The 26,267-nt window shown below is 46.6% G+C and overlaps 1 protein-coding gene and 1 long non-coding RNA gene across 4 annotated transcripts in view; one reads left to right on the plus strand and one right to left on the minus strand.

Moving 5' to 3' along the window:
- LOC104152513 (uncharacterized) overlaps nt 1-24,102 on the plus strand; it is a 47,523-nt gene extending 23,421 nt beyond the window's left edge. For 2 of the 3 annotated variants that reach the window (XR_695976.2, XR_011139713.1), the window contains one exon: nt 975-24,102. This is a non-coding gene — a long non-coding RNA (uncharacterized lncRNA). The other variant, XR_011139712.1, reaches the window with a different exon arrangement.
- MTURN (maturin, neural progenitor differentiation regulator homolog) overlaps nt 22,168-26,267 on the minus strand; it is a 15,121-nt gene continuing 11,021 nt past the window's right edge. The window contains exon 3 of the mRNA XM_068935578.1: nt 22,168-24,275. Within this exon, the coding sequence (XP_068791679.1) occupies nt 24,165-24,275 (111 nt within the window). The 3' untranslated portion in view covers nt 22,168-24,164. The remainder of the gene's footprint in view (nt 24,276-26,267) is intronic.

Consider the following 26,267-nt stretch of genomic DNA (forward strand, 5'->3'; position numbering starts at 1 on the left):
CATGATATTGCTCATGCAGGTGAAGTCTGGAATGGTCATCCCCAAGTCTTTCTGCAGAATTGCTTGTGGATGGGAAGACCAAGAGCCAGAGAAGTAGAAGGCTTGTGCACAGCCTCCCTCCAGACTGGAGGCAGAGGTGGGAACAGGCAAGAATTGGCTGTTTTTAAAGGACTGTGTGAAAAGCAGGGGAAAAAGCACAGTAATGCAAGTGACACTTATTAACAAGAAAGTTTGCAGGCCCTTTGTAGGAGGTCTCATTGCCAGAGTAAGGAACCAGTTTCAAACCCACTTCCTGTGATCCAGCAGAACCAGGAGCTTTCACTCTTTCCTCTGCATAAAAAGGAAGAAACTACTCAAGTGTTTGCAGCCCTAGGAAATCTGCTGGCTGATGAAAGCTGTACCTGCCACACTGAACCAGGACCTTGGTTCATTCTGATATGCACCTGAAATACCTCCATGGATAGTTTTCTGCCTTTGTTGGTGGGACGTTCAGAAGTGGTACAGGCTGGTGAAGCAAATGTTGCCCTACAGTGCTGTGCTGTGGCCAGATGGATGCACCAGTCCAACTCCTGGGTCTCTTCATTGTGATCTATTGCATGATTCGTGGCAGAATGGAGTCTCCTTCATTTCTCACTGACACAGTGCTGAATTGGGAGGCAACAGTGGCAGGACTGGGTTGAGAATGCAGGCCTCAGCAAGCTCTGCTCATTGTCTGCTTTTGATATAATTTTGCATTTGCATTTAGAAGGCAGCTTTCTTTTCTAATCACTGCCCACACAGGGCCCCTGTCCTGACTCCGTGCCTTTTCCCTTCACGCTGCCCAAACTGACAAGGAGTGGGCCCGTCAGGCAAGCTGCTCTCTGAGTTGTGTGCTACTCTGGTCACAGTCTCATTGAAAGCTGGATTGCTCGGAAGTGAGAAAGTCCAGCTTAGGAGAAAGCCAGCTCTTTGCTCAATCTCTTGTTATTTGGCAGGCTCGAACAATGCTAGATCCCACCTGCAGAGCATCCACATCTGGAAGGAAGGTGTGCCCCAGTGAAAAGATGTGCAAGGCTGTCATCTTGGCTGCGAAGAAACAAAAGCTCCAGGAGGCACCGCTGTCAGCAGCGGAGCGGATGCAGAGCCATGCAGCTGTCACACTCAGAGTGAAGTTCCCTATTCACTCACCTTCTGCCATCCGCTCTCATCAGGTTTCCAGCGATTTTCCCCTTCCTTCTTCCTGTCACTGACGAGCCCCTGGGAACATTAATGCCATATTCCTGTCATCCACATCGAATTGCTCCCTCACATGAATGGGAAGCACAGTTTTGAAGCAGGTTTAGTTGGACACTTCACCCGGCTAATTAGAAAAGCTTTGGGTTTTGTTTTGGCTTTTGTAGTTTCATTCTTTTTCTTCCCCAGAAAGCTGTTCTGAAATGATGAACCAATTCCCGCACCACCAGCAGAGTAATTATTTATGAATGTTCTGCAAAGACCAGAGTGTATCAAAAAATGCTTAAGTCAAACACTCACCCTCTGCACCACTCAGCTGTTCTCACTGAACTCTGGGCCATCACATTCAGAGAAGAGAATGCAGTCCTTATTAAAATAGGCTGCCTACCTAATTGCTTCCTCTGGGAAAAAACTCCCTTTCTTCAAAATCCTCATCTCCTTGGAAAAGAGCAGGCCAAAAATAACAATGTGTAACTATATATAAACACATACCTAGGTATTAAAATGACTATGATTAATGCATATGCGCTAGCATATGCCCACAGGCATTAGATAGAGAAAGGTATCTCAAGTGTCTTCTCCACAGTACGAGACAGTGTGCAGGACAGTGAGAGGGTTGTAGGTGGATCTCGCCAGGCCTCACAGAAATGATGGTTCAGTACCTAAATGCAAGGGAGAGATCCATGTAGCCGCTTCCTCTGGGTGCAGGGCGCTGATGGCCAGTGCCTGCCTTGCTGCCCCCTTCACTCTACTGCGGTGCCACAGATCCTCTCCCAGACTGAGATCCCATGTGTCAGCCCTTTGGCTGTGATGCAGGAGAGAGGCTGAGCTAAGGTAATTAGTAAAACTGCAGCCTTCCCCCTGCAGAGAGCATGGGCAGGGTTCACCTATGTGAGCTTTAGCGCTCCGCGCATGAGATTTGACAGGCTAGTAGTAGGCAGAGGGTAAATACGTGTGACAGGTCAGTTTACCATGAATCTCCGAGTACTATTGTCTGTTCTCTGCCCTTGGAGCTGTGTCTCTGGGGAGAGCTGAGTCTGCTGAGTGGTGAGTCCATCTCGAATGTTTATATCAGATCAAACACTCATGTATCCTAGATACCTGACGTAGCATGATCAGCGCCCTGCTAGTCATGTGGGACAGGATTTTGAGTGTGGAGGGGATCACTGGCCCCCTAACTCTCTTCTTTTGTGCATTAAGTGCTAACAATAGAAGCTTCAGTATATGATGGGGATGTATGTTGTGAATCCATCACTGTTTTGTTATATGAATAGCAATTTTTTTACTTCCATTGACTATAGGTCTCTCCACTTTAGGACTTGATGCGGCTCCTCTTCTGGTGGTGGCATGCAACTTCTCCTCTGTCACTAAACAGAGAATGGGCACTACTCTAGCAGGGGCACTACAGCCATTTTTGGTCCCCCAATACATGTGATCTGCGAGAACAGTGTTTATCTCCTACAGTTCTAAGCCAGGTGAAAGACTGATTTCTTAAAAAAATCAAATATAACCCTTTAGTTAGGGAGAAGGTGTCAGCTCAGAGATTCCCCTTCAGAACTATGTGCCCCATAAGCCCTTCTTTGCTACCTTGTCCACTCACCAAATGGGAATTTCACTGGCCCAGTTCACAGCTGAGGCATTCGGTCAATATATGTTATATGAACATAAAGTAATAACATGAGACTGGCTACACCTTCTCAAGGCGGTGATCTGTCTACTGCAAATTCCTCCATTTGATATAGTGCAACCAATAGCAGGTATGGGGAACAAGTACAAGGACATACATCTGATGATACTTCTCCAGCATATTCCCCCAGCCGCCAGCAGTCTGATGTTCAGGGGTTTCCTGAGCCAGAAGCGGCAGCTGTGTGCTTGATGGATTTTTCTTCTATGAACTTGCCTACTTGAGCTAAACTCTGGACACACACATCCTCCTGTGTGAAGGACAGTATTCCACCACTTGACTATTCTTTGGATGAGGAAACGCCTTTCTTTACCTGCCTCCTGCTTATCTGAACCTGCCTCCTCTAGTTTCATTTGATGGCCCTTAGCTCTTATATTGGAGGAGAAAGTGAAAGACTTTTTTACCATTCACTACCTTCATATCATTCATGCCTTTAGTATCCCTGCTGTGTGCTTTCCCTTTTGCAGGAAAAGAGTCCCAGAAACATTTATCAACATTAAGTTTTATCTGCCGTTTTACTGTCCGGTCATTCATTATGTGAGTTCCCTCTGCAGCCCTTTGCATTTGGCTTTCATTTTATTATATCAATTAACTTGAACTTTCCAAGATGAAGAGTTAGTATATCCTGGAACCATAACTCATGTACACCACGAGGAAGAGTATTTCTGCCACATTGTAAAACTGCTTCAAAACAGGAGGTCTTGGGTCTGTTTTATGATGTCCCCAAGGAGAGTTTAATCTATAACTCTCCTCAGCAGAAATTCCTAAAGATTTCAGAAGCAGCCAGTTCCAGTTTGCTGACTGAGCCTCACACCTTAAAATAAAGAGGACCCACTCCTGCCAGCTGATGCCTTTGGAGGATGCGCGGGAAATTGGTTACAGTAACTGAGTGTATGCCCTGCTTTGCTGTAGTGTGGGGATCAATCCATGTGATGCACACAGGATCTCAGCTTACCCCAGTTTTCGGAGGAAAGAGTCTGCTTTCTGCACTGCCACCAGTCCATGGAGTTTAAAGGTCTTAGAACAGACTGGTAGCAAAGGACAGCTGCTCATGAATTAGGCACAAAAACACAATTTTTGTCCTAGAATTTAGTTCCTATGTTATTTGGTTTATAGTGCTTGTGAGTCATCACAGCAGAAGGTGCATGCAGTTGTGAAGGTATATAAATAAAATGTTTATTAAAAATGGGACAGCTGCAGTTACGTGAGCCCTTGCTTCTCTCTGCTGTAGACACATCCCTTACGCACCCAAAAGATGGGTGAGATGAACAAGGAGGTGAACGCTGAGCTGTGAATTCCTGAGCCATCCAGCCTGTTACTAATTACCATTATTAAATATTGACACAGTGACTGCACACAGAGCTCTCAGGCAGGGATCAGTACCCCTCTGTGGCAGCAACACAGAAACCCAGACAAAGAAATAACCCCCCAGAGCATGTACATGGCAAGGCCTCAATCCATCCTGCAATTAATGTCTCCTGGGGACTGCTAACGCGTGTGCAAGTTTACAAAAAAAGCTATAGCAGGGGGCTGGTGGAGGTCAGGAAGTTTCTGATCCAAACTTGCTGTCTTTGGGGTTCCCCTTGCTGCGGGCTGGTCTGCAGCGCTTAGCAGAGTGAGTGGGGTGGTGTTCGGGTTAAGCCAGGAGAGCAGGGGCAGCATAGTGGGATCTGCTTCCCAGCGACACAAAAGCTGCTACTTGGAAAACAAGTAGGGGTATTGCTGCCCTGACTGCCAATCCCAGGCCATCGTCGGGGAAGCTCTCAGACGGACCATATAGCCCCAGGTGGCTACCTTCCTGTGCGTCAGCCCAGGGCTGGAAAGCCTGGTGCCTGGGTCTCCCCTGCTCTCCCTCAGCCATCTTGTATCTTGCTCTTTCACAGTTCCCAGGTAAGAGATCAGGGCAAAAGCCTATATAAACATAACCTTAACATTGTCCCTACTCAGGAAACCATTTAATCATATGCCTTAAGCATGTGCTGTACAAGGATGCTGGCACAGGACTCACTGGCACAGGAAGATTTTGCCCAAGGAGGAATTACCACCTCAGGGTGGGAGGCTATGGAGGCTGTGGCCCTTCCTCACTTCCCCTCCTGTTTCCTAACACTGCTGGTTGCTGGGCTGGGCTGTGTGCCAGGGGAGCAGATGCGCAACTGCATGGCTTTTCCTCCTCATATCATGGCTGTGTCCAGCACTGATTTTGCCCATGGTCATCTTTTAATGCAGCGGCTGACTTGGCCGTGCCTGTGAGGGTGACTGAGTCACCTGTGAGGGTGACTGAGCACTGGACCAGGTTGCCCAGAGAGGTTGTGAAGTCTCCTTCGCTGGAGATAGTCAAAACCCGTCTGGACGCGGTCCTGGGAAATATGCTCTAGAGGACCCTCCTTGAGCAGGGAGGTTGGACTAGATGATCTCCAGAGGTCCCTTCCAAACGAAACCATTTGTGATTCTGTAAAAAAAAAAAAAGTGATCCACTGCATTTGCAGTGTCCCAAGCCAGCTGCAGCCCTGAGATCCCTCTTCTCTGGAAACCTGAAGCAGTATTTGCGAAGCCTTCTTATATCCAGTCTGTCTGCCGGCCAAAACCCAATTCCTTCTTTAGCTAATCTTCCCTCTTTGTCTCTCCAGATAATACTGGACAGCTAAAAAAGCTAGGATGAGTCTGCACCAGTCTAGCACTCTTTAAGCAGCAGAATGATCATGTTTTCAGTTCTGAACCCCCACCCATGCTAAGCTTTTTCATGAATGCTCCTTCTTACCTGTGTTAAGTGAAGAAGAGCCACAACCTGAAGCTCTAACAAGCCTCTGCTTTGTGGGTGAGCTTTGTTGTCCAGATGTCAGGCAGGACAGTGCTTTTCCAGGACAATCCTTCGATTTCAAAAGTCGATGAAAAAAGAGGTATCCTCTGAGACTACATTTTCAGGAAAACACCTCAGAAGCCAGATTGCATATTAGTGCACATGGTTGCAAGGCACCAGTTTCTCTGTCGCCCCCGGCTATGTGCTGCAGCTCCACAGCAGCTTTGCCCCTACATGCAGCGGTGCAAAGAGCTGCAGCTGTGGCAGCTGAGGGGAGGCCAGACAGGAGCACCCTGGCTCCTGCTTCCCTCCTCACTCCCCCAAGACCGGTCAGGATGGGGAGAGTGAAGAAGACATGCTGCAGCCCCTTTCCCCATGGGAAGCAGCCTTGCCTGGCAGGTCAGAAACTGCAAAGACTGAGGGAGGCAAGGAGCTACAGATGGACTCAGGTACCTGCTTGTAGTGATTTTTTATTCCCTTTTATTCTTTGTAACTTGTGCTGGAGATAACCCATGCTAGGAATTAGTATCATCCCTTACTCCCCTCTAACGCACTCACTGTAAGTCCTTATTTGGGATGGAGAGAGGAGAAGACAGGACACAATGTATTTATTACATATCCTAGACATAATCAACAAGCTGTTAATTATCAGGCTGTAGCATATACAGCTAAGGCATACATGGCTTATATTGGAAGATGTTCTTTAAACAAAATATCAAGGATGATACTCCTTTGGCTTCTGGTTTGCCTACACTTTAGTGTGAGCCTGGTACATGTCCAGTTAACTGAAGCTGAGCTGATTCTCTTCTGGAGAAACTCAGATATCCCTAGGTTTGTGGGTGCATTAGGTGGGAGACCAGGGCAGTGAGTCCCGGTCTCCTCTGGCTCAGACTTGTCCTGTGGCTTCAGGTGAGCTCCTCAGGCTGAGGGTTTCACTCTAACTCTTCCTTAGACTTCACATATCTGACCTGATTTTTCTTCTTTTTTTGTCATCCAAGAGCTGCTCAGTGGCCGGCAGTGGGAGAAGAGCCAGCCCTGGCTCTCTTATTCTCTTATTCAGTGTGAGTGGTGGGGACGGCAATGGGGGAATGTGTGTCAGAGAGGGGAACTGTAACTTCCCTTTGCCCTATTTTCTCAAGATCCCTTTCTGATCTTGAAACAACCAAAGGGAGCTTAAACTCCATTCTTGCGTTTTCAACAGTATCTTAATATTCATTGAGTCACACAGCTGTGAATACAAGTACTTGTGTATTTGTTGCTGTTCATTTACAACCTCATCCTGCAATTGGGGATGGATTTGGAACAGATATCCACGTCCAGAAACAAACATCAGTGAAGCGTTTGCAGGAGAACTGACAGGCAGTCATCTTAAGCGGTTGCTTGATGTGTATTTCCCTCAGCAGTAGCTTCTTCCCTTTCTATTCATTGCAGCTTAGAAGCACCCTCTTGCTCTTCCATCACACTTGCGGGCCAAAAGGTGAACCAGCCTGGAGAGCCAACCTGGCTTACAAATTTGGTGGAACCTTGGGTGCATGTAGGGTCGGTTTTAAGGCAGATCAGGTCCCTACTCCTGTTTGCTGTGGACCCTGACAAACAGTTATACTGGCACAACTGAGAGAGCACGGCTGGAGCCAAACGAACAGCCGAAATGGAGGATGAAGTCCTGCTTGAGCTAGACTGCCTCCAAAAATGTGTGTCTCCTCTAGTTAATGCTATAGTCTGCTATAGTCTGTTCGTGTTGTTGCTGCTACTGTGCGCGCAGGGGCTGCATACTGCATGCATTCTTAAAAAAATTATGTTGGCAGTACGGTGGGATATGCACTATAAATACTGAAAAATAATAACTGCTAATACATCTACTGAAGAGCTGAACGTACAACAGAGAAGGCAGCAGTTCAAATGATAGTCCCAGATCTTGCTGCTATTTGATACTTGATTATTCTTTTCCCTAGTTCCTATTTTCTCTTGCTTTATTTCCATTTCATTTATTAAAATATATAACAAAGAACCTCTACCTTATTTATGTAAATCTGTAGCCAGAACTTCAGTTATTGAAAGGATAGCATGGGTTTAAGCACAACTGATTTGAATTTTCTGATGAAATGCACCCAGTTTTTAATCTCTACTTGACCATAGCTAAATACCTCTACAAAGCAAATACTTATTATCCATCTGAATTTTTCAACCTTCTTTCAAATCAACTTGCTGTTCCATTTTCTAGTGTACAGACTTTGAATATTTCAATTTTAATACTGCATCCCACATGCTGATAACTGCATGCCTACCACAGGGGTGGATACAGCACCTGTTAACTTGATCTCTAATATATGCCACTTTCACCTGTGCACATCTTGAGTGATAAACCCTGTCTTGTTTGGTAGCCTGTAAAAGCTGTCCATGGAGTGGCACAGCATGTGAGTTGAGATAAATTTTGTTCCAGGCTGTCGCTTCAGAATCCATCACTCTAACGAAACCAGAAGCTGGTATTACATTAAGACATCTACAACACTTCCGCTCCTATAAATATTTCAATTTCTCCATTTACAATGGAGATTTCCGTGTATTGTCGAGGGGTGTGTTTATATTTGTGGAACCCATTGAATACAAAGAGGGAAAATTCATTTCTTGTTTTGAAATGATTTTCCCTTTTATCAAAGGGAAAAATATATCACGAAGCTGACTAGCTGCCTGCAATTTAACATACACAGCTTTCTTATTTAGCCATTAAGCAGATTATTCTCTGCTGGAGGGATGTGTCATTCCCGTTAATGTTAATGATAGTTCCACATATGCCATGACAGAATAAATGCCAACTACGTGAACTATTTACTCCCTGAAGGGAAATGCAAGTCCTTCAAGCGATGCAGGAAGCTGACAGTAAATGGGACCTGGAGAAGACAAGAGAGAGCTTCTAGCAAGGCTGAGATGTAAGGTTTTTGCTCCACGAGACATCAGCTTTGGCAGCAAAGCCAGCCAAAGACATCCCCAATACCCCATCCCTGGCCCCCTTGCGCCTGCTCCCTGAGTCAAGCCAGCACAACTGTAAATGAGCTGCTGAAACGATCTAGGTTAAAAACAGCCCTTCAAAGGAAATCGGAAACCTGGTTGTTGTTCCTGTTGGTTTTTAACCCAGCTCATTTCACAGCACAGCTCCACAGAGAGCTGTACCAGAGCCGCTGCGGAGCAGCAAACTGGCCTGAGGCCAGGAACGAGGGATCAGGGCAGGCCTGGAGAGGCCACGTCCTACCCTGGCCAGGTACTGCCCTGCCGACTCTTCAGAAAGGAGCAAAGGGTAGTAGTGAGCTGGGGAGCTGGGGGGTGTTGAGTCCTGCCAGGGACCCGGCATTGGCCCCCAGCTAGGAAGCACACAGCATGCAATGCCTGTCTATGCCACCTCTGCACGGTGAAACTGTGGCTCACGCAGCTACACGTGAGCTGCTTTTACATGAGCTTGCTGAGCCGCTGACTCCAGCGGGGTGAGGTCAGCACGCGCCCTCCTGCCCGAATCTGTGCGCCGTCTCTGAGGTGGGTTTGCCGAGGCCTCGCACGCTGCTGCTGGACTTACCAGTATCAGCACCAGGTCGTTCAAGGTTCATTCGTGTCACCTGCCCTGCTGGGCACCTTTGGCTGTCAAGTGCGGGGGTTTGCAGGCAAGGCCAAGGCAGTACGGCGGGGGACTCCGAACCACCACATCCTGAAGACAGAAGGAAAAAGCTTGGCCAAAAAATCTTTGGGAGTTCTCTACGCAGGGGAAAAGGTTGGTTAGACAAAAAGCAGGAAATGGCTGACAATCAGCTCTTAGAGTCACAGATTAAGCAGAAGAGACTGGAGTTTTGCTCTATACACTTTTATGAGGCTCTTGGAACTGCTGAGCTATGTCAGGAAGATCAACCTCAAGCATGTGCTCGCTTTTCACACAGCTTTCACATTTTAGCAAGTTTATTAGTAAACAAAGACAGCGGCACTCCTTAATACTCTGAGTGCTAACTTGCCAAAGGGTCAGATCCGTTGCAGAGGAACGAAGCCTTTTCTGGTCAGTGTGTTCCCAGATGATATGAACCCAGCGAGTCTGTAGGTTTGCCCAGCAGCAACCCAGCTGCACACTTGGAAGACTTTCACTACCTGCACTTCTCCACAAAACATGAGTTCCTGTGCTTTAAGGCGTGCTGCTGGTTCTTCCATTTCTGAGCTAACCCTTACAGTGCGAGTGCAGGAGCACTTCATGTCGTGTTGAAGGGACGCAAACTGCCATAACAGAGGAGGAATATTAAAGCAGCCTTTTGCTGCTTCCACATAGAAACAATTGCTGGAATAAGTTGTTTCCTCCCCACATAGAGATTTTTTTCCTGGCTGAGTCAGGCCTAATCCACATGGTGGATTCTGATACGGTACCAATAGGATATGAAAGAAAATATCCAGGAAGGTCTGCATCCCACATCTGGCAGATCAAACTCTACAAGCCCTGTCTGGCTATCCACTATGACCTGCTTCTCAGGGACTGCCACAATTTGCAAAATCCTGATGGACTCCCGTGGCCAAGACAGCTCCACGTGAAACGTTGCTGCTCACTGGGTGCAGGCAGTGGCTCTTGCTGCTGTGTTTGACAGGCTCCTGTCAGCTGGCTGTGGCTTGGTGAGCCGCCTGGCTGCTCTACCAACCTATTTTGGCTACAGCTTTTGGTAGCAATGGCAGCAACTGCAGCTTGTCCTCTCTGCAGGAGGACAGCAAAAGAAATGAGAAAGCAGAAGAGCAGAGTGAGCAAACGTGTCAGGGGAAACTTCATAGAGAAATACACGTCTCAGCTAGTAGGAAAGGGCAGGGCTGATGGTCAGGGAGGCTGCAAACTGTGCTATGACCAGTGTGTGCTGCTTTCCTGGCAATGGCGCTGTCAGTAGAGCAGATGACCCTGGGATGCTGTTGTCCATTCAGAAGCATGTGGCCACCACGGCAGGGAAACCCACAGGTCCTGCTCTGAATGGCCACTGTCAGCAAATTTCATCCTTGCAGGCTGGCTGACAGGCAACTGAGGAACGGCTGTGCTCTGCTGTTATCATATTGTAAGACTCATCAGTCATCAGCAGTAGTGGTTGCTGACGGCTGGGACTGCATGGGAGCATGACAAGGAGTCCTCATTCATCTTGTTTGCTCTCTGCCCTGTCCCTCCGTGCTCATCCATAGAAAGAGCTATTTTTATATTGCACTCTAACGTAAGTTTACCAAGACTAATGGAGATTACCGAGAGAAATTCATACTGCTTGAAATTTTTCAGGAATCCTCATCTGCTTTCCTTAATGTCAAAAAGGTCATTTGCTAGAATGGTTAAAATGGAAGCTGGTGGTTATCAGCATTCTTCTCCTTCTCCTCTATTATCATGGCTAATGAACCATTTCATGGGATACTGGAATTGTAGACTGAAGCTATTTAAGTAGAGCAGAGGCAGCTCTTCCTCTTTCCCAATGGTCAATGCCTTTTGCGGAATGAAGATTAGGCGACAGGTGCTAACTGGAGGCTTTACTCTACCAGGCAGCAATGGTCTTGAATTGTCATAAGGTGTCATGCTATGCTCACCAGCTTAAAAGATGAAAGAGAGTGGCTTATTGAGCGTGGGAGGCAGAGGTCCAGGGACCTGAAGACCATATGAGCTGCCCATCAGACATCTTGGCTTCAGTGGCAGCTGTCAGAAACATATGTTATCTAGTATTCCTTTCCCTTAATGCTAAGGAAAGCATACTTACATGAGGTCAGGGGATTTGGGGCTCTGAAGTCTTCTGTATAACTTGCTTGCTTGTCTGAATTTCGATACAACAGCATATGTCAGGCTGCCGCAAGTGACTGAATGGCAGCATTCGTTCACTTTGGTTTGCATTTGTACGAACTCTCAGCCTCGTTGTCCCGTTAATTCTCAGGGCTCAGCTGGGGTGAGCACGGTGGCTTGCAGGCCCGGGCAGGTTCCCTGTCAAACCTTACCATACGCTGCACAGAGAGCAATGCCATGGGGCCAGTGGGAAGAAAAAAATTCTGTTAGGAAGAGAAACATGACTTCATTGTTCTTAAAGAATAGCCAGCAGCAAAAGCACAAACAGTGATTACACATATAACACTGTGAACTGTGCAAATGGATGTGGCAGCAGGCAGTGCCAAGGGTGCAGGGGTCTTAGCCAAAGAGCTGCAGAAATGTCTCACACAGCAGCAAATAGCCATTTCTCTTTGTGTGCTAGCAGGGTGTGCTTGGTGTGGAGCACCATGGCAGCAGGCCGGTGTTTAGGTGCAAGGATCTTGGTTCCTGCAAATGCCTTTTTTCCTGCAAGAGAAGAAGCAGCAAAGGTAGGGGAGGGAGTGCAGGAACCAGCTGCAGCTCTGGGAGCAGAAGGTGGCTGGTGGAGGACCAGGCATGAAGCACCATGCTGGGGGATGGAGGGAAAGGGGAAGAGGTGCAGGTGAGTGACTGCTGCTCAGGCATACATGGTAGACCCACGTTCACCTGCTTTTCCATCAGCAACTGCTACGTTTCCATATCCATTTCTGTTGCCTGCTTTGGCCTAGCCAGACTGCACTCAGTTATCACAAAGTCCCATTGCAAAGCAACCTGATTTCCTTCTCCATCTCCTTTTATTTCTCCTGTTATCATTCCCTTTCTTTGTCTCAGATACACCTTCAGCTCCTGAACCACAGTCCACTTCGAGGTAGGGTCTGTGAGCCTCAGGACATCTCCTCTTTGGCTCTCTTTTCCTTTAGCTCAAGTTGCAACCTGCTGTTCGGAGGTTGCCACTGTTACTCCAGCTCTGACTGTGTGAGCTTCCACCTCTGTAAAGCAAGAAAAGTAACAGGCTGCTGTTCGTTGTTTAGTTTACACAGGAACAAAGATGGCACTTTTCACACACACACACACACACGCATGCACACAAACATACACAGCAGATGTGAGATGCTATCTCCACAGCCTCTTGGGAATTTCTGAGGACCCTGGAGATGGTGAGCCTCTTCCCTCCTGGGCTCTTTTGAGTGCTGATGCACGAAACCAGGTTCACAAGGCTGGCAGCAAGAGCCTTTGCTGATTTGCTGCTGTACTGCAACCTATCTTTTACCAGAGACGCTGCATGGGGCCAGTTATCTAATTAACTGCTCATGTGTGCTTGGTACGGTTCAGGGAGCTCTGATGAGGCCAGGCTAGCAATCGCATGACCGGTTCTGCAGGTAGTTCCCTCCCTTTTTTGATGACGCAACAAAGAAATGACACATTGACAAAGCCAAAGGGAACCTAGGGAGAGCCACGCTGCAGTCGTTCCCAGAACAGCACCCCCTGCTACCCCGCAGAGCTGGGGAAAGCTGCACCCGTGTGCTGGGACTACGGGGAAGGAAGTCCCGCCCCGCAGTTTGAGAGGTCTCGGCAAGCACTTTATTATCCCATTTAATATCTCCAGCTCAAAGCCTGCTGCAACCGTAAAGCTGTTTTGTGCTCAGGCTCAGACATTTCTTGGAGGTGAGAAGACGCCCACGTGTTTGTGCTTTGTAATTTATGCCTTTGCATAAACGTTTTGGCACGGTCTGCAACATCGACAAAACAAAGCCTCGGAAGGCTGAAAATCAGAGCCTGATTTGGCAAGGTTAAGACATACCCTTCCTGCAGCCGATGGCACACAGAGGAGCGATGTGATGGGCATCCTGGTCGGCCACCTTAGACGCTGCAGCCAGGAAAGCGCCTTGCAGCTGCATCACCGACCAGCCGCCTTCGTCATGAGCTGTAAGTGGGGCATGGACTCACCTGCTTGGCTCTCTCAGCTGCCGGGCTGCCACTCCCCATTGCTGCTACATGACTCACAGTAAATGCAAAACCTGCCCTGATAAAGGCTTTGCAGAAACAAAAAGATACAGAGCAAACAAAGAATGGGAAAATAAAAGCCTTCAAGGAGAGTCAATACACAAATTTCCTAGCTTTTATTAAGCACAAGGGACACTGCGATGGGATAAAAACTGGCACTGATTTTCTATACAAATCCGCTGTGTTTCCAGTAAACCATGCCTTCTTTAATGATCCATGTTCATGTTTCAGTTCTCAACAAATGCCCTCGCTGGAGCTGAGTGTACGGCCCTTGAGGATGCCAAGAAAAACGCAGACCCGTGCTTGGAGGGTGGCCAGCTAAACAATGCTGGCACATTGACCAGGAGAAAAACTGGCAAGAAAGAGGCTCTTTTGGCCAATTATTTAGCCTGCAGCTGTAGCTGGGGAGAGGGTGAGCAGTACGTTGGGTGAACGCTAGCTTACATTCACTCAAGATAGCAACACAGCACTGAGAAATACAATGCCTGCTCCGTGCCTGCTCGTGCACTGACCGTCTGCTATAGGCGAGTGCAGCGCTGGTGTCTGGTCTCCCCTGCCGGGCTGCCTGCTGGAAGTCTGAGCGCTCCCAAGCGCTGGCAACAGGAATTGGGGTCTTCGTTTGGGCTCCAGCCCAGCTCCTGGATTTCTGGGACATCCAGGGTGGACTCATCACTTGCGATTTCCTCAACGCCTTTTAGTCTAAGTCTGTGCTGGTGTCTTGTGCCAAAACTCTCTCCCTCTCCTGGGTGTGTAGAAAACTGACGGGAATAATGTAGGACATAGAGCAGCTGTCCTCAACCGGCTTGTCAGCCTCAAGTCCTCTGTTTGAATATGGCTCCACTGGGCTCTCTCACATGGCCACTTCAATTCCAGAAGCTGAGAAGGTCCAGGAAAAACACAAATCCACCTCCAGCCCTGGACAGGGGCGGAAGGTAAAACAGGTGCACACACTAGCTAGTTTCGGGTTGCAGGAGCCTGTGCATGCAGAGAGGTGACATCTGCTCACTGACTGCAGCATGGCTGTGGCCATTTAGGCATCAGAGAGGCCACTTAGGGCTGGTGCAGTATGAACAGCAGCAAACCCTGGAGCACAGATGCAGGCACACGCAAAATGTGGCTGCGGTGTAGCTTACTCCAATGTGACATCGCTCCTGATGCCAGTGGTAATAAAATCTCCATAGCCACTCTCGGGTGATAACAACATAGAGGGTTGCATCGTGTGGACACCGTGGCTTGCATCTTCTGCACCTCTCTGGAAGGACTGGCTGCTGTTTTGGCTACAGCTTTCCATGGCACTTCTCCAATCCTCCACAGAAAAGCAGAAAGGAAGAAGCTGATATTCCTACCCCTCAATTTAAAGCAAAGCAAAGCATGAAGCTATTTTTCTGCCTCATAAAAGAGGGCAAACCCAAATCCATCCAACTGCACAACTCAAAGACCTCTGTGTACAGAGGGGCACTAGATTATGCAAGACATTAATTCACAGGGGCCCTGAATCACCAAGTACTGGCCTTTAAGCATGAGCTTAAAGCAGTTTGCTTACAGCCTTTGATAAATGAGGCGTGTTTTTAAAGCATGCTTCTTCCCAATGCTATTTCAGCAGCTGAAATGATGATATTCTAATGAATGGTGAGGGGACTATATATTGTTTTGCTTTTTTAAATCAGTGAAACACTTTGGCTAAATTGTTTTGGGTTTTTTTTTTTTGACACGTGCAAGAGCCAGCTCTCCTGCTTTCCTCAGTCGTTCACACCAAGCACCAGACATGCTAATGGTGGTAGACAGGACTTCTCCAGAGGGGCCGGGCCTGGCCTGGCTGCAGCGTGGCCCCCGCTGGCCAGCCGCAGGCGCAGGAGGGATGTGTGCCACCCGAGCTAAGAGGGGTGGGCACCAGCTCCCACCACCCTCTGCAGCTTTGACAATGACAACCTTGATCTTTAAGCTGCCTCTGTCACCTCCTCCCCACGGTCTTTCTCCATGACAAACTCTCAGCCAAACCCCACCCAAAGCAGGACTTTTGTCCCATGCACCAATTCCTTTTAACCCACTCTAACCCCTTCCCCAGCAATAACTGAGGTTGCAAGGGAGCAAAGCACCAGAGTCTTGCAGGTCTGAAGCAAAGTTGTTGCTATTATTCTCGCAAAGGTTATCATTGCTGCAAGTCACTTCAAAATTTAGGCTATACTGACCTCTAGGGGACTACTAGGAAAACCCAAAAGCATAAAGATTTTAGAGCTCATTTGCACTATAGCCCTTTCAAACTGCTCTGCCAGGGAGCCCTAAATCAGGTGTAACATAGCAGCCATCCACTTCTGAGGCCTTTAGCACTACCAGAGGCCGGGAATAAAAACCTGTCCCAAGCAGTCCCTGTCCCTTTGCACCATTATAGCCATGACACCTTAAGAAAAGAGCACAGGCAAAGTAAGGTCGTCATGAAGAGATACTACCTGCTATCAGACTGCCGCGTATAACTACTGCTTTTATTTCGGCATGAAGAAGCACTCAGGAGTTTGAAAGCTTGCCTGCTTTCTTCCCCGCACTGTATCCATTTGTCTAACAAAAGGTACTACCCTGTTCCGCAAACCTTGCCTTATTTACATCTTCTTCACAATGTCACTACTACATGCGTACACCTAGACACTGGAAATAAAAAGCTGAATGCGCTTTTTTATGGCATTTCATCACTCGCTAAACGAGTGGTGGAAGCAAAAGCCTGTCACACAGAAGGAGCTGGAATATGAAGACAAGTGTGAACAAAGAGTTAATCCTGATGGGCTCCTTAAAATAGCCAAGGAAGGGTAACTTTACATTGCCTAATACTGACTCTGCTTGGTGACAGCTGTGGTGGAAGGCAATGCATCAGGCAGGAGCCTACAGAGACAACAAGAACTATAGACCTCTAATGGATCTTTTTCCTTGATATGAAGCCAAAACGTATCACAGCCCTGCAACAGCCTAATTTGTTGACACAGAGGAGGAAGCGATGCAATTCTGGAGGAGATCTACAGTGCGGACACACCCAGACTGTGACAAAAGCTGTGTAAGAAGAGTGCGCCCCAGTTGCAGCCACCAGCACCTGCAGGAGCTCCCCAGCCCCTCAGATCTGTCAGCAGGGCAGCTTGTTCATCCTCAGCTGAGGGCCGTATTAGCAGAGACCTACTATCCTACTATTTAAACTGTTTAAGCTCACTTGAACACCTGGAACAGGGAGAAGTCCATCCAGCAGATCCAGTGGACTCTGAGGAGCTGAAGGCCAGCTGAGATGTTCAGCTCTTCCACAAGTGCAGCTGTGGAGCCAATGGGGACAACAGCCAGAGCCTAACTGTCACAACGCCTTTCATGATACGCAAAAGGGGTTGAGGAGCTTGCGTTGCTGTTGCTGAGACCATTCCCCAAAAGAACGGCAGAGAGATGGGCAGACACCCCATCAGTCACAGGAAGGGCTACAGAGCCTTCACTGCTGGCTCTGGATGTGCCACGGGGCACGTAGCTGACACATTTCTCTTATCATGCTCGCGCCATGGGAAGTGGCAACAATCCTAGGTGAAGCGTTAAGTTAGAGCACTTGTTCTTCCACGGGCTGAAAAATGCTCTTCAATCCACAGAAGGAGGCTCACCAGAAAAGCTGAAGACTGGCACGGTATTCCTTGAACTAAATCAGGGTGACAAGATGTCAAAGTGGCAATTAAAAGTGCAGTGGTTAAAGAAATGAGACAAATCAGTGGAACAGAATCACCAGTTTTCATTTCAACATTGTTACATATCTCTTAATTAGAACAGATGTCTTCCTAATCTGCACGAAACAGAAGAGGAAATGGAAGGTCTGAAATACTGGCTCCTCCACAAATACTACATTAATTCCCATGTTCTGATAGCAAATGTGCTGCCTCAGATTGCGCTAAATTGAAAGACCTAACAATTCTGAATCCTGTCCCGCAAACCATGGCTTAATCTGCAATATCCAAAGATTAGCTGAAATCCTTTTCTCTTCCTTATACCTGCAAACTCTGCATTTATCCCAGATGCACTGAGACTGCTCAGGTACTACAAGCCTCTCATTGGCTTTGCCATACACTTTTTAGCTGTGTTTTACACTGTCAGAGTCCCTGTTTAGCTGCTTTCACTCACAGAGGAAAGAATCCATCAGTCACCAAAGTCTGGTAAGCTCTTTAATGGCAAGCTTGTGGTGTAACTACACTGTGGGATTGGATGCCTCCGTGTTTTGGGGAGGAAGGAGAAACGGAAGAACAGGCAGGGCTCCAGTGACAGTTTACACCTTTTAAAGCATTGAGCGGAAGGGCAACATCTTTCGGCAACTCACTTCACAGCTTTGTAGTCACAAAGAGAGAGAGATCTTCCAGCCAGAAAAATGGTGGAAAGCACAAAAAAACCCCAGTCTTTGCACGGCGCGGCGCAATGTTACTTCTGCTTGACATGTTGATGTCTGACTGATCCCTGCATTAGTAAAGGAAAACTTGACAACAAAAAGATTATCTTGACTGAAATCCAGAGGTGACGTTTCCCTGCCCCAAAACATGAAAGTAGACGTCCTTTACATGCAATGTTACCACAGATCTTTGCCCACATAAACAACAGCATGTCAGTACAGAAAGGGAATTTCAGAAGATCAATGTATTTTGTGTGAAACCGGTGAGCTACAGTGAGTATTAACTAGTTCAAAGAAGTTGTTTTGGGTTTTTTTGGCAGATAAAAGAATAGCCTTATTATTAACCCGTAGATTTCTGTTTATGACCAAAATCTTATTGAGAGTGCAATGTTTCATGGCTCTCTAGAAACTGGGGTTTTTAATAATGCAGATGCACCTTTAGGTATTGTCTGCTTTAAGAGAAAATAGCAACAAGAAGGGATTCAAACCTAGAGCATGTTACTGATAATTCGGCATGCTGAAGTGGCCGTTGTGGGCAAGTAAACAGCTTTCGTGCCCCCGCGGACAACGTACCCCTGCTACAAACATCAGATACCAACAACGCAAGTTAGTAAGCCTCAGAAGTCTGCTAAAAACCTGAGGGCACAGATTCCTGCCTCAGAGTTATTTCCAATGAGAGGTAACAAGCAGATCTAAGGAGAAGCCTCTTATCTTCTTTATCTGCCTTGGAGTAGAAGGCCCTGAGCCTGCTCCTTCGGCTTCACAGCGACTCTGCAGGGGACCACCTCAAACACAGCCTGTTGCAGGCTCTAATAGCCCGTTTCTTGAGTCACTCCTGCCTCGCTGTCAAGTGAAGGTTTTCCAGCTGCCGCTGACTGCAGAGAAAGGCTGCAGGGGAGGAGGGGAGGCCCTGCCAGGATTAAAAAGACAAAACAGAGCATTTCCCTGTGCTCTCAAACTGCAGAAAGGGGCATCCATTTAGAGCCCCTGAGGAGATCCTTCCCACTTGCCCCTGTCCCGTGGCCTGTCTAAAGCGAGTCAGCCCTGGAAAAGGGATCTATAGGCTGGACCAGCGATAGCAACGAGAGATCTCATCTTCTGGATGCCTAGCCAGGGAGGTCTCAATGGGTCCTGATTTTCAGAGAGTGGATTATTTAGATAGAAATCACTGCCTGTGGAAATATCTTGGGTTTGGCACCTAAAATCACTACTCTCTTCTGTATAACCGCTGCCTGGTGAGGGCTCCTTAAAGAGTCTCCAAGGGGTGCCCACATCCACCTCACCCCTTGTGAGAAGGTGCTGCCTGTGCAGAAAGGACAGCGCGTCCACACAGGGCAGCTCCGTGACCGACACCGCACCGAACTGCGGTTCACACTAATACACCCGGCCGCGAGCTGCCAGGCCTAACAAGCGTTTCCCTCCCCGCTCCCTGCTTCCCCTCTTCAGGGGGTGGGAATTTCTGAGAATGGAGCAGCCAGCATGGACAAAGAAGCAACCTTGTCTTCTGCCTAAAAGTGCTAAAAAAAATCAGCTAGATCAGCTAAATCTGACTGTGAGTAATAGCCATGGACTTCACCCCTGGGTCCAAGTGAAAGATGGGAAACGTTGGAAGAGGCTGGGAGTCTGTCCTACATGGCACCTTTCCAAAGCAATGTCCATAAGGTCGTTGCAGTTGATTTTACTGCGACAGCCTCCTGCCACACCTTCTAGAGAGGGAGAGGCCGGTCACCTCCACGCACCTCAACGCTGTAGCAGAAAATCCTCCCCACTGCCCCAAGCCTCCGTCTCACACAGCACACCTTACATGCGACACGGCACCAAAACGCAGTGGTTAGCATGCAGGTCACTGAGGCAGAAAAACTACCTGCGGTTATTCCCACCAAAAGTGGTAATTTTGCACGTACGCAATATCATACTCATACAGTATCACAAAAAATAACATTGGGGAAGAAAGAAGGCAGTTTTTCTCCAGCCCTTCTTCCCTCCCTCCCCATCTCAATGCATTCACCAGGCAGGATGGTAACAGAAAAACGCTCCTGAGGAAAAGGTCCAAGTAATTTAAAGAGCAGTTTTTTATAAACTGCATAGGTTCAACGAGCAGATCCTTGGCAGGATGGTTTAGGTTGTCTGAGAAATCTCAGCATCTCTCTGAAAGGGTCCTTTTTCACTCTTGCCCTTGCTACTCAAACCAGTTGTTACATCTCTGAAATCTGTTTTCCTCTGGCATCCCATGTATTTCTGATCCCCCCCCACCCCCCCCCGCCAAGCAGCACTCTGCTCATTGCATTCATGCAACTCATATTCAGACAGGCCAGTTCTGCAAGAGGCTCTGCTCTGGTATGTTTATATTTAGCTACAACATGAAATGTCTACGAGAGAAGGGCAAGGGAGGAGAAGAGAGACTCTTATATGTCCTTTCACTAATGGCTTGCTTTGAGGATAGGCAATGATAATGCATCTCTCTTTTCATGCTCAGACCTAAAAGCACTTTATACACTGGTGGGCAAATAATACTAATGGCCCCTTTTACAATAAGGCTTAAGGTGGGACTTTCAAAGGAGTCACCCTGCTCCCACTGAATTTCACGGAGGCCTGGATATGTAACTCCCAGAGGCTGCCTTGAATTCCCAGCTTCTGAGATCTACCCAAAGCTCAGAGCAAGGCAACAGCAGAGCTCTGAATCCACATTTTCTCACTCAGTCCCCAGGCTGGCAAGTGTTTACACACGTGTTCGCAAATCTAGTGTCTCAGTCTGGCAGTCTAACCACTGGGTCATGCTACCCCCAGTTAAGTATTGAATGGCTACTAACCTCAAAATGTGGTGGGAAAAAACAAAATACAAATGAAATATAAAAATATCTTTTGACACTACTAAAGCAGTTTCTCATCTCTTGCATCATTTGATAAGTACGGAACAAGTAAGATGATAACACAGAAATGTATTTGGTCAAGGTCTAAGCAATCAATATTTTTTGATAAAATACATTCTATATTAATGCTCATTCACATTTAATACACATGTAAATTTAAATTTTCTATGTAGAAAATTCCAGTTTAAGTGCTGCCTCGCAGTGCTTCAGTTCAGCAGTGGGGCTCAACACATTCAGCTCCCAGCAAAGTGATGGGAGACAAGAGCGTTCAGCTCTTTGCAGGACCAAGCCTCACGACCCCTTTGGAGGGCCTGGTCCTGCAGGCCTCGTTTGAACAAAACTCTTGCCGTCTTCAACAGGAATTTTGCATGAATGGGAGCTGCAGAAGGACCCCCTTACTATCAAGCACTTGCACTCTGTTGTGGAAGTCACTCAAATGGCATATGGCGTTGCAAAAAAATAGTGAGTTAATTAATACAGAAAATAATTTATCTACATAATTTACAGCTTCATGTTTGCTCACAATCGTATTAACGCTCAACCGTCCATTTACACAGCAGTCAAAATGCAGGCAAAGGTAGCAAAGTGCAGTATATATTACAACCTTGTGTGTGCAATTACGAAGCACTGGATCTTCCGATCTTCCCTCATTTCATGAATTCCTGCTTAGTCCCGCTATAATCCAGAGCCTGATTCTCCATCGCCTTGAGTCTTGTGGAGTCAACTCTTAACAGCGCTTAGGCCATGTCATCCACATCCACACCTCCCGCAGGGCTCCCTACCACCGCCACGGAGCTGCAAGGAGCTTCAGCCTGTGGTTCCCTCTGGCTACGCACCTCCAGCCCGTACCATCGCCGCTGCTGTGCCCGCACCTGGCACCCTCATCTGCGTGGCCGTGCACTGAATTGGATCAGAGGCCTGATCCGGCCGAAAAACTTGCCTGCCAGGACAAGGAGGCAGGGGGACACTGCTGCCGCAGGGCAGCCGTGCCCGGGGATGGGCAGAGCAGCGCTTGGCCTTCGTGGGGGGTGTGTGTATGTGTGTGTGTGCACACACGTGTGTGTGTGTGTGCACACACGTGTGTGTGTGTATGTGTGTGCATGCACGCGTGTGTGTGCGTGCGCTTGGTCACTCACACCTACGCAAAACGGGTGAAAGCAGCTAGCAAACCTGAGTGGTGGGATTTTGCCCCCAGCTTGCACTACTGTAAATTACGTCTTCGACTACATTACAGCAGAGGAAAATCAGCCCCGCAAGGATCTATTTATATGAGCTGCAATCACAGGATTGGATGCTATGAAGAGGAAGGTTCTGAAATAAGTCTCTGTTTAAGGTTATGGCATCCTTTTTAGCTGGAGAGGAAAAAAACCCCAAAAACTTAGGGACTTAAAACAGGGATGGAAACCACCGGTCTTGCACTTTTTATTTCAGTAAGCAAAAAGCCTATTGCTGCTGTACAGTGTTATACAATGAACTGCCACAGTTCTCACGTCACTAGTCCATAGAAAATGTGTTGCGACTATCATGTTTACGCCTGCATGCCGAAAGAATGTACAAAGTTTTGTTAAGTTCTGTTCCTTTTCTACTTTTCCAATGTTCTTAAGCTCAGACTTTTACAGCGTTGCAGACACTTCTGTGCATACTCAGATATCAAACACCATCCTGGTTATGGAAGGTCTTTGCCTCAGATCGAAAAAAATCAAGTGCTATGCATCTCTCCAGCCATCATCAGAAATGTAAACCACCAAGAAAACTTACTCCCTTAAATAACCTTGAAAAAATGGCTTTAAAAAAATCTATTGAGAAGGAGACATTGCTAACAACCAGGTTTTCAAAATGCTGCAAGTTGTTTCTGGGAGTTGTCCGAGCATTTTCTCTTCATTCCTGTTCTGTTTTTATAAGGCTAAATCTGTATAAAAGGGCTTTTGAAGCGTGTGACTGTCAGGTCAGAATTTTAAAAAATTTGGAAAAATGGAAGAAATTGAGAAACATTTTGTTTGATTGTGGAAAATACCTGTATTACAACAGAGTGCCTTGGTTTCTTATATCTTCAGTACAAAAGACAAGTAAATAAAGAGACCCTGCATCTTCACTGGGTGGTACTCATTGGAGTCATTTAAATCTATGCAAAATAGGTAAAAAATACAAGGGGCCTTATTCCCTTTTATACCAAGACCCCCTCAAACCACTCTGCAGAGCAAGCTCTAGCTGAAGTAAACCCTCTCCTTCATTAGCTTTTATATCGGCTGAAGCCTGGCAGTACAAAGGGGCTGTAAAGTGGTGTAAAGTGGCCATGAGTTACCTCTGCAATCCCTGTGAGGCCTTTTAACCTCTCCAAAGCGCCACGGTAGCCTTAGTGTGAAGAGACAAATCTTGCCCTTCTGGCTGGGTAGTGTTTTACCTCCCCTCCGAAGGGGTGTAAATGGCCGAACTAGCTCAAGGACTACACACCCGAGGCCTGGAGTGAGGAAGAAGTCCAGCGTAATTTAAAGAGCCAGGTGCTGGTTTATACCCTTATGGCTTCAAAGTTAAGTTGCACTTCAACTCAGGATACTGCCAGATTTGAATAATAATTTATCAGCATATTAAAAACAGTGAAGTTTAAAGTTGGTTTTCATGCAGAAGTGAGATATGCAATGGCTGCTTTTAATTGATTCTATTTGTCCAAAAACAGCATTTGGCTTTGGATCAAACGGTGTCAAAGTACCAAGGTTCCTTATAACGTGCACTGTTGATACCACAGCTTTAATTATGTCCAGTGATTAATCTAGCACTTGTAAAATCTGGTGCTAGTAAAATGACATTAATTCATCTCACACCAATACTCGCATGGATTTCCCGCTGCCCATTACTTTTGTTAAGCCTCCATGTGCACTTCTGCAGTACCGACCACTATTAAACTAGTGTTTTTCAGGAGAAGCCTCTCAAGGTTCAGTACTTTGTCTGGTAGTATAGAGTCAAAAACCCTAGTCATTGAACTGAAAAGAAAAGTGCACATTGCATTTACTCTCTGCATTAATTTCCTCAGTAAGGTCACATGTGAGTACTTAGCACTCTAACCAAACAGTTCCTACATTCAAAGTACTCTACATTCATGCCAGTGAATGTTATTCTCAAATACAAATCAAAGAGACAGTCAGCAACAAAACTACTTCTAAACTGATAATGGCAGAATGCTACCAAGACAACTCCATAGAAACCCCACTGAAGCAGGAGCAAAATTCAGGTCACTTCTTAGCAAAGCTCATCACAGATTTTTTTTTTAACCGTTTTTGAAACTTTTATCCTGGGCGCCAGGTATCCCAGGGTGATGTGCTAATTCAAATAGGTTAACGTGGGACCACATGACCCCACCTGGTACCAAAGGATTCCGAATTTTTTAGCTTCTCAGAAAATTACTGCTGACTGACACCCATTTGTTGGTGATCGGCTTCTGGTTCCTCTTCTTCCACATCTGCGTTATACTCTTCAAATGCATCATCATCAACATCTGGAAGCCCAAGTAACTACAAAGAAGAGAAAACACTGTGTAATAGTGAATTACCCACTCATGCAATTTCGCTGCAAATCTTAATACAATAAGCGGATGCCATTTCTTGAAAACCTCAAAACCTAAAAAAATAGTATTATATAACATATAACAATCTCGACTCTCTTTCTGTCCCACACGTGATAGAGAAAGATTTGAAAATGCATCTTCACACTAAATTAAGTGCTCAGAGACCGGAAGATAAATAAAACCAAAGCAAAGCACTTTCAAAAAGCTTTGTGTTTTTCCCTGAGGTCATATCACAATTTTATGAGTGTTTAGACTTGGCAGTGGTTTAACTTCAAAAAGAACCATGATAATATTGTAGCAGTAGTTAACTCGGTTTAAAATTGTGTTCAGTAACCCTATAAAAGCCAAAAAGAAAGCAACCTAATAGACAAGCGACTAGTATGGAGTAGGTAGAGAGTCCCTAAAAAACTGAAGATCCCACCCTGTGAGTGCTTTTCTTGAACCCTTCACTCCATTGCTCCAGATGAAGCTTTGCAGGCTGGGTGTAGCGATCTCAGTGTGAAATACCGTGCATTCAGGTCAGAGTTACCCAAGTCCCTTTACATTTCTGCAAATTAGATTTGGGCTCCTGAAAAACTGCCAATCCGTCTTCCCTGGGCACTGGATGCCTCCACTCTGATGTCCCAGATTATTGCAATGGCACTTGTTCGCTACAGGAAAAACAGCAAATATAAATGTTTGAACTTTTCCCCTCTCCTCCAAAAGGTTGCCAAGCCAACAGCAGTCAGAAGACAGATAAACCAAATAATAGTCAAAATAATGCATCTGCTCTGGAAATTTCATATTAGAGTCCTACATATGTTGCTATTAATATCAACAAAGCAAAATCATATGCCAGGAATTATTGGAAATACTGTGCATTTAGCATGCCAGGGCTGAAAGAGCAGCACAGACACATGCAATACCCTGTCTGGAGTGTGACACAGCTGTTACCTCACAAAAGAAACAAAACTCAGAAAAATTAGGAGGAGAGTAACACTTGTGAGGTGGTAGAATGAAAATGAGAAGGTGGTGATAAGGCGGATTTTTAGGGATCTAAATGAATTTAAGTCTGTTATCAACATTTCAAAATGGTTTGGTGGATACAAAGACAATACAGGGAATTAGGCTCTGAGTCCAGTGAAGCTTGTATTTTCCACTGCCACCGTGAGAAAACCAGTTTTTGTGTTGTAGGGTTTTTTTGGTAGGGAACTGGAAGGAGAATTTGCTGACTAAAACCCCTCCTTCACGTTTTAAAATACTTCTGGAGAGACCCCAAGCTGAAAATGTTCTTGTTTTCTGACCAGAAAAAAAGAGTAAATATTCCTATTTGTACATATTTTTCGAATCAAATATTTTACTGAATGTGAAGCTACCTGGTTCATTTTCAGCATTTGGGGTTTTCATTTCATTTTGAAGCTAAAATTAAAGTGTGCAGCTTTTAAAACGCAAAAACAAGGCCTCTAGGCATTTTTATCCGTTGGCATTTTTTTGGCTAAATTGATTCAATGCATTCAAATTAAATTTGTGTCTTGTATTGCTCAGTTTGGCAGAAAGAGCTTTGATCACTTTTTTTTTTTTTTGCCCAGCTCGAGTTACAATTCCTCCTTGGTGTGTAGGGAAATGAGCCACATGAGTAAGAGCCTCATCTTCATTTTATGGGATACTGTCTTTCCCTTGTAAAATCAGCACCGAAAACATAACATGCATCACCAGACTCAAGACAGCAGGCATAATGCCGCGGCACAGGGAAGGAGCTTATTCTGGGTTTCGCCTGTGCACTTCAGTACCTCCAGGCCAGGCGATGCAGCGAGGTCCCTACCTGCTCGCCCCTGGCTGGACCTCCGCGCCAAGTGGCCCGGGAACAGGTACGGGCGCTGCTTTCCTGGGCTGGAGAAATGCCAAGCTCATCCTGCTGAATAGCAAAGACCTGATTTTCTTACATGCGCCCTTCTGCTCT

Source organism: Struthio camelus, chromosome 2 (genome assembly GCF_040807025.1).
Source record: "Struthio camelus isolate bStrCam1 chromosome 2, bStrCam1.hap1, whole genome shotgun sequence".
NCBI classification, from domain to species: Eukaryota; Metazoa; Chordata; class Aves; order Struthioniformes; family Struthionidae; genus Struthio; species Struthio camelus.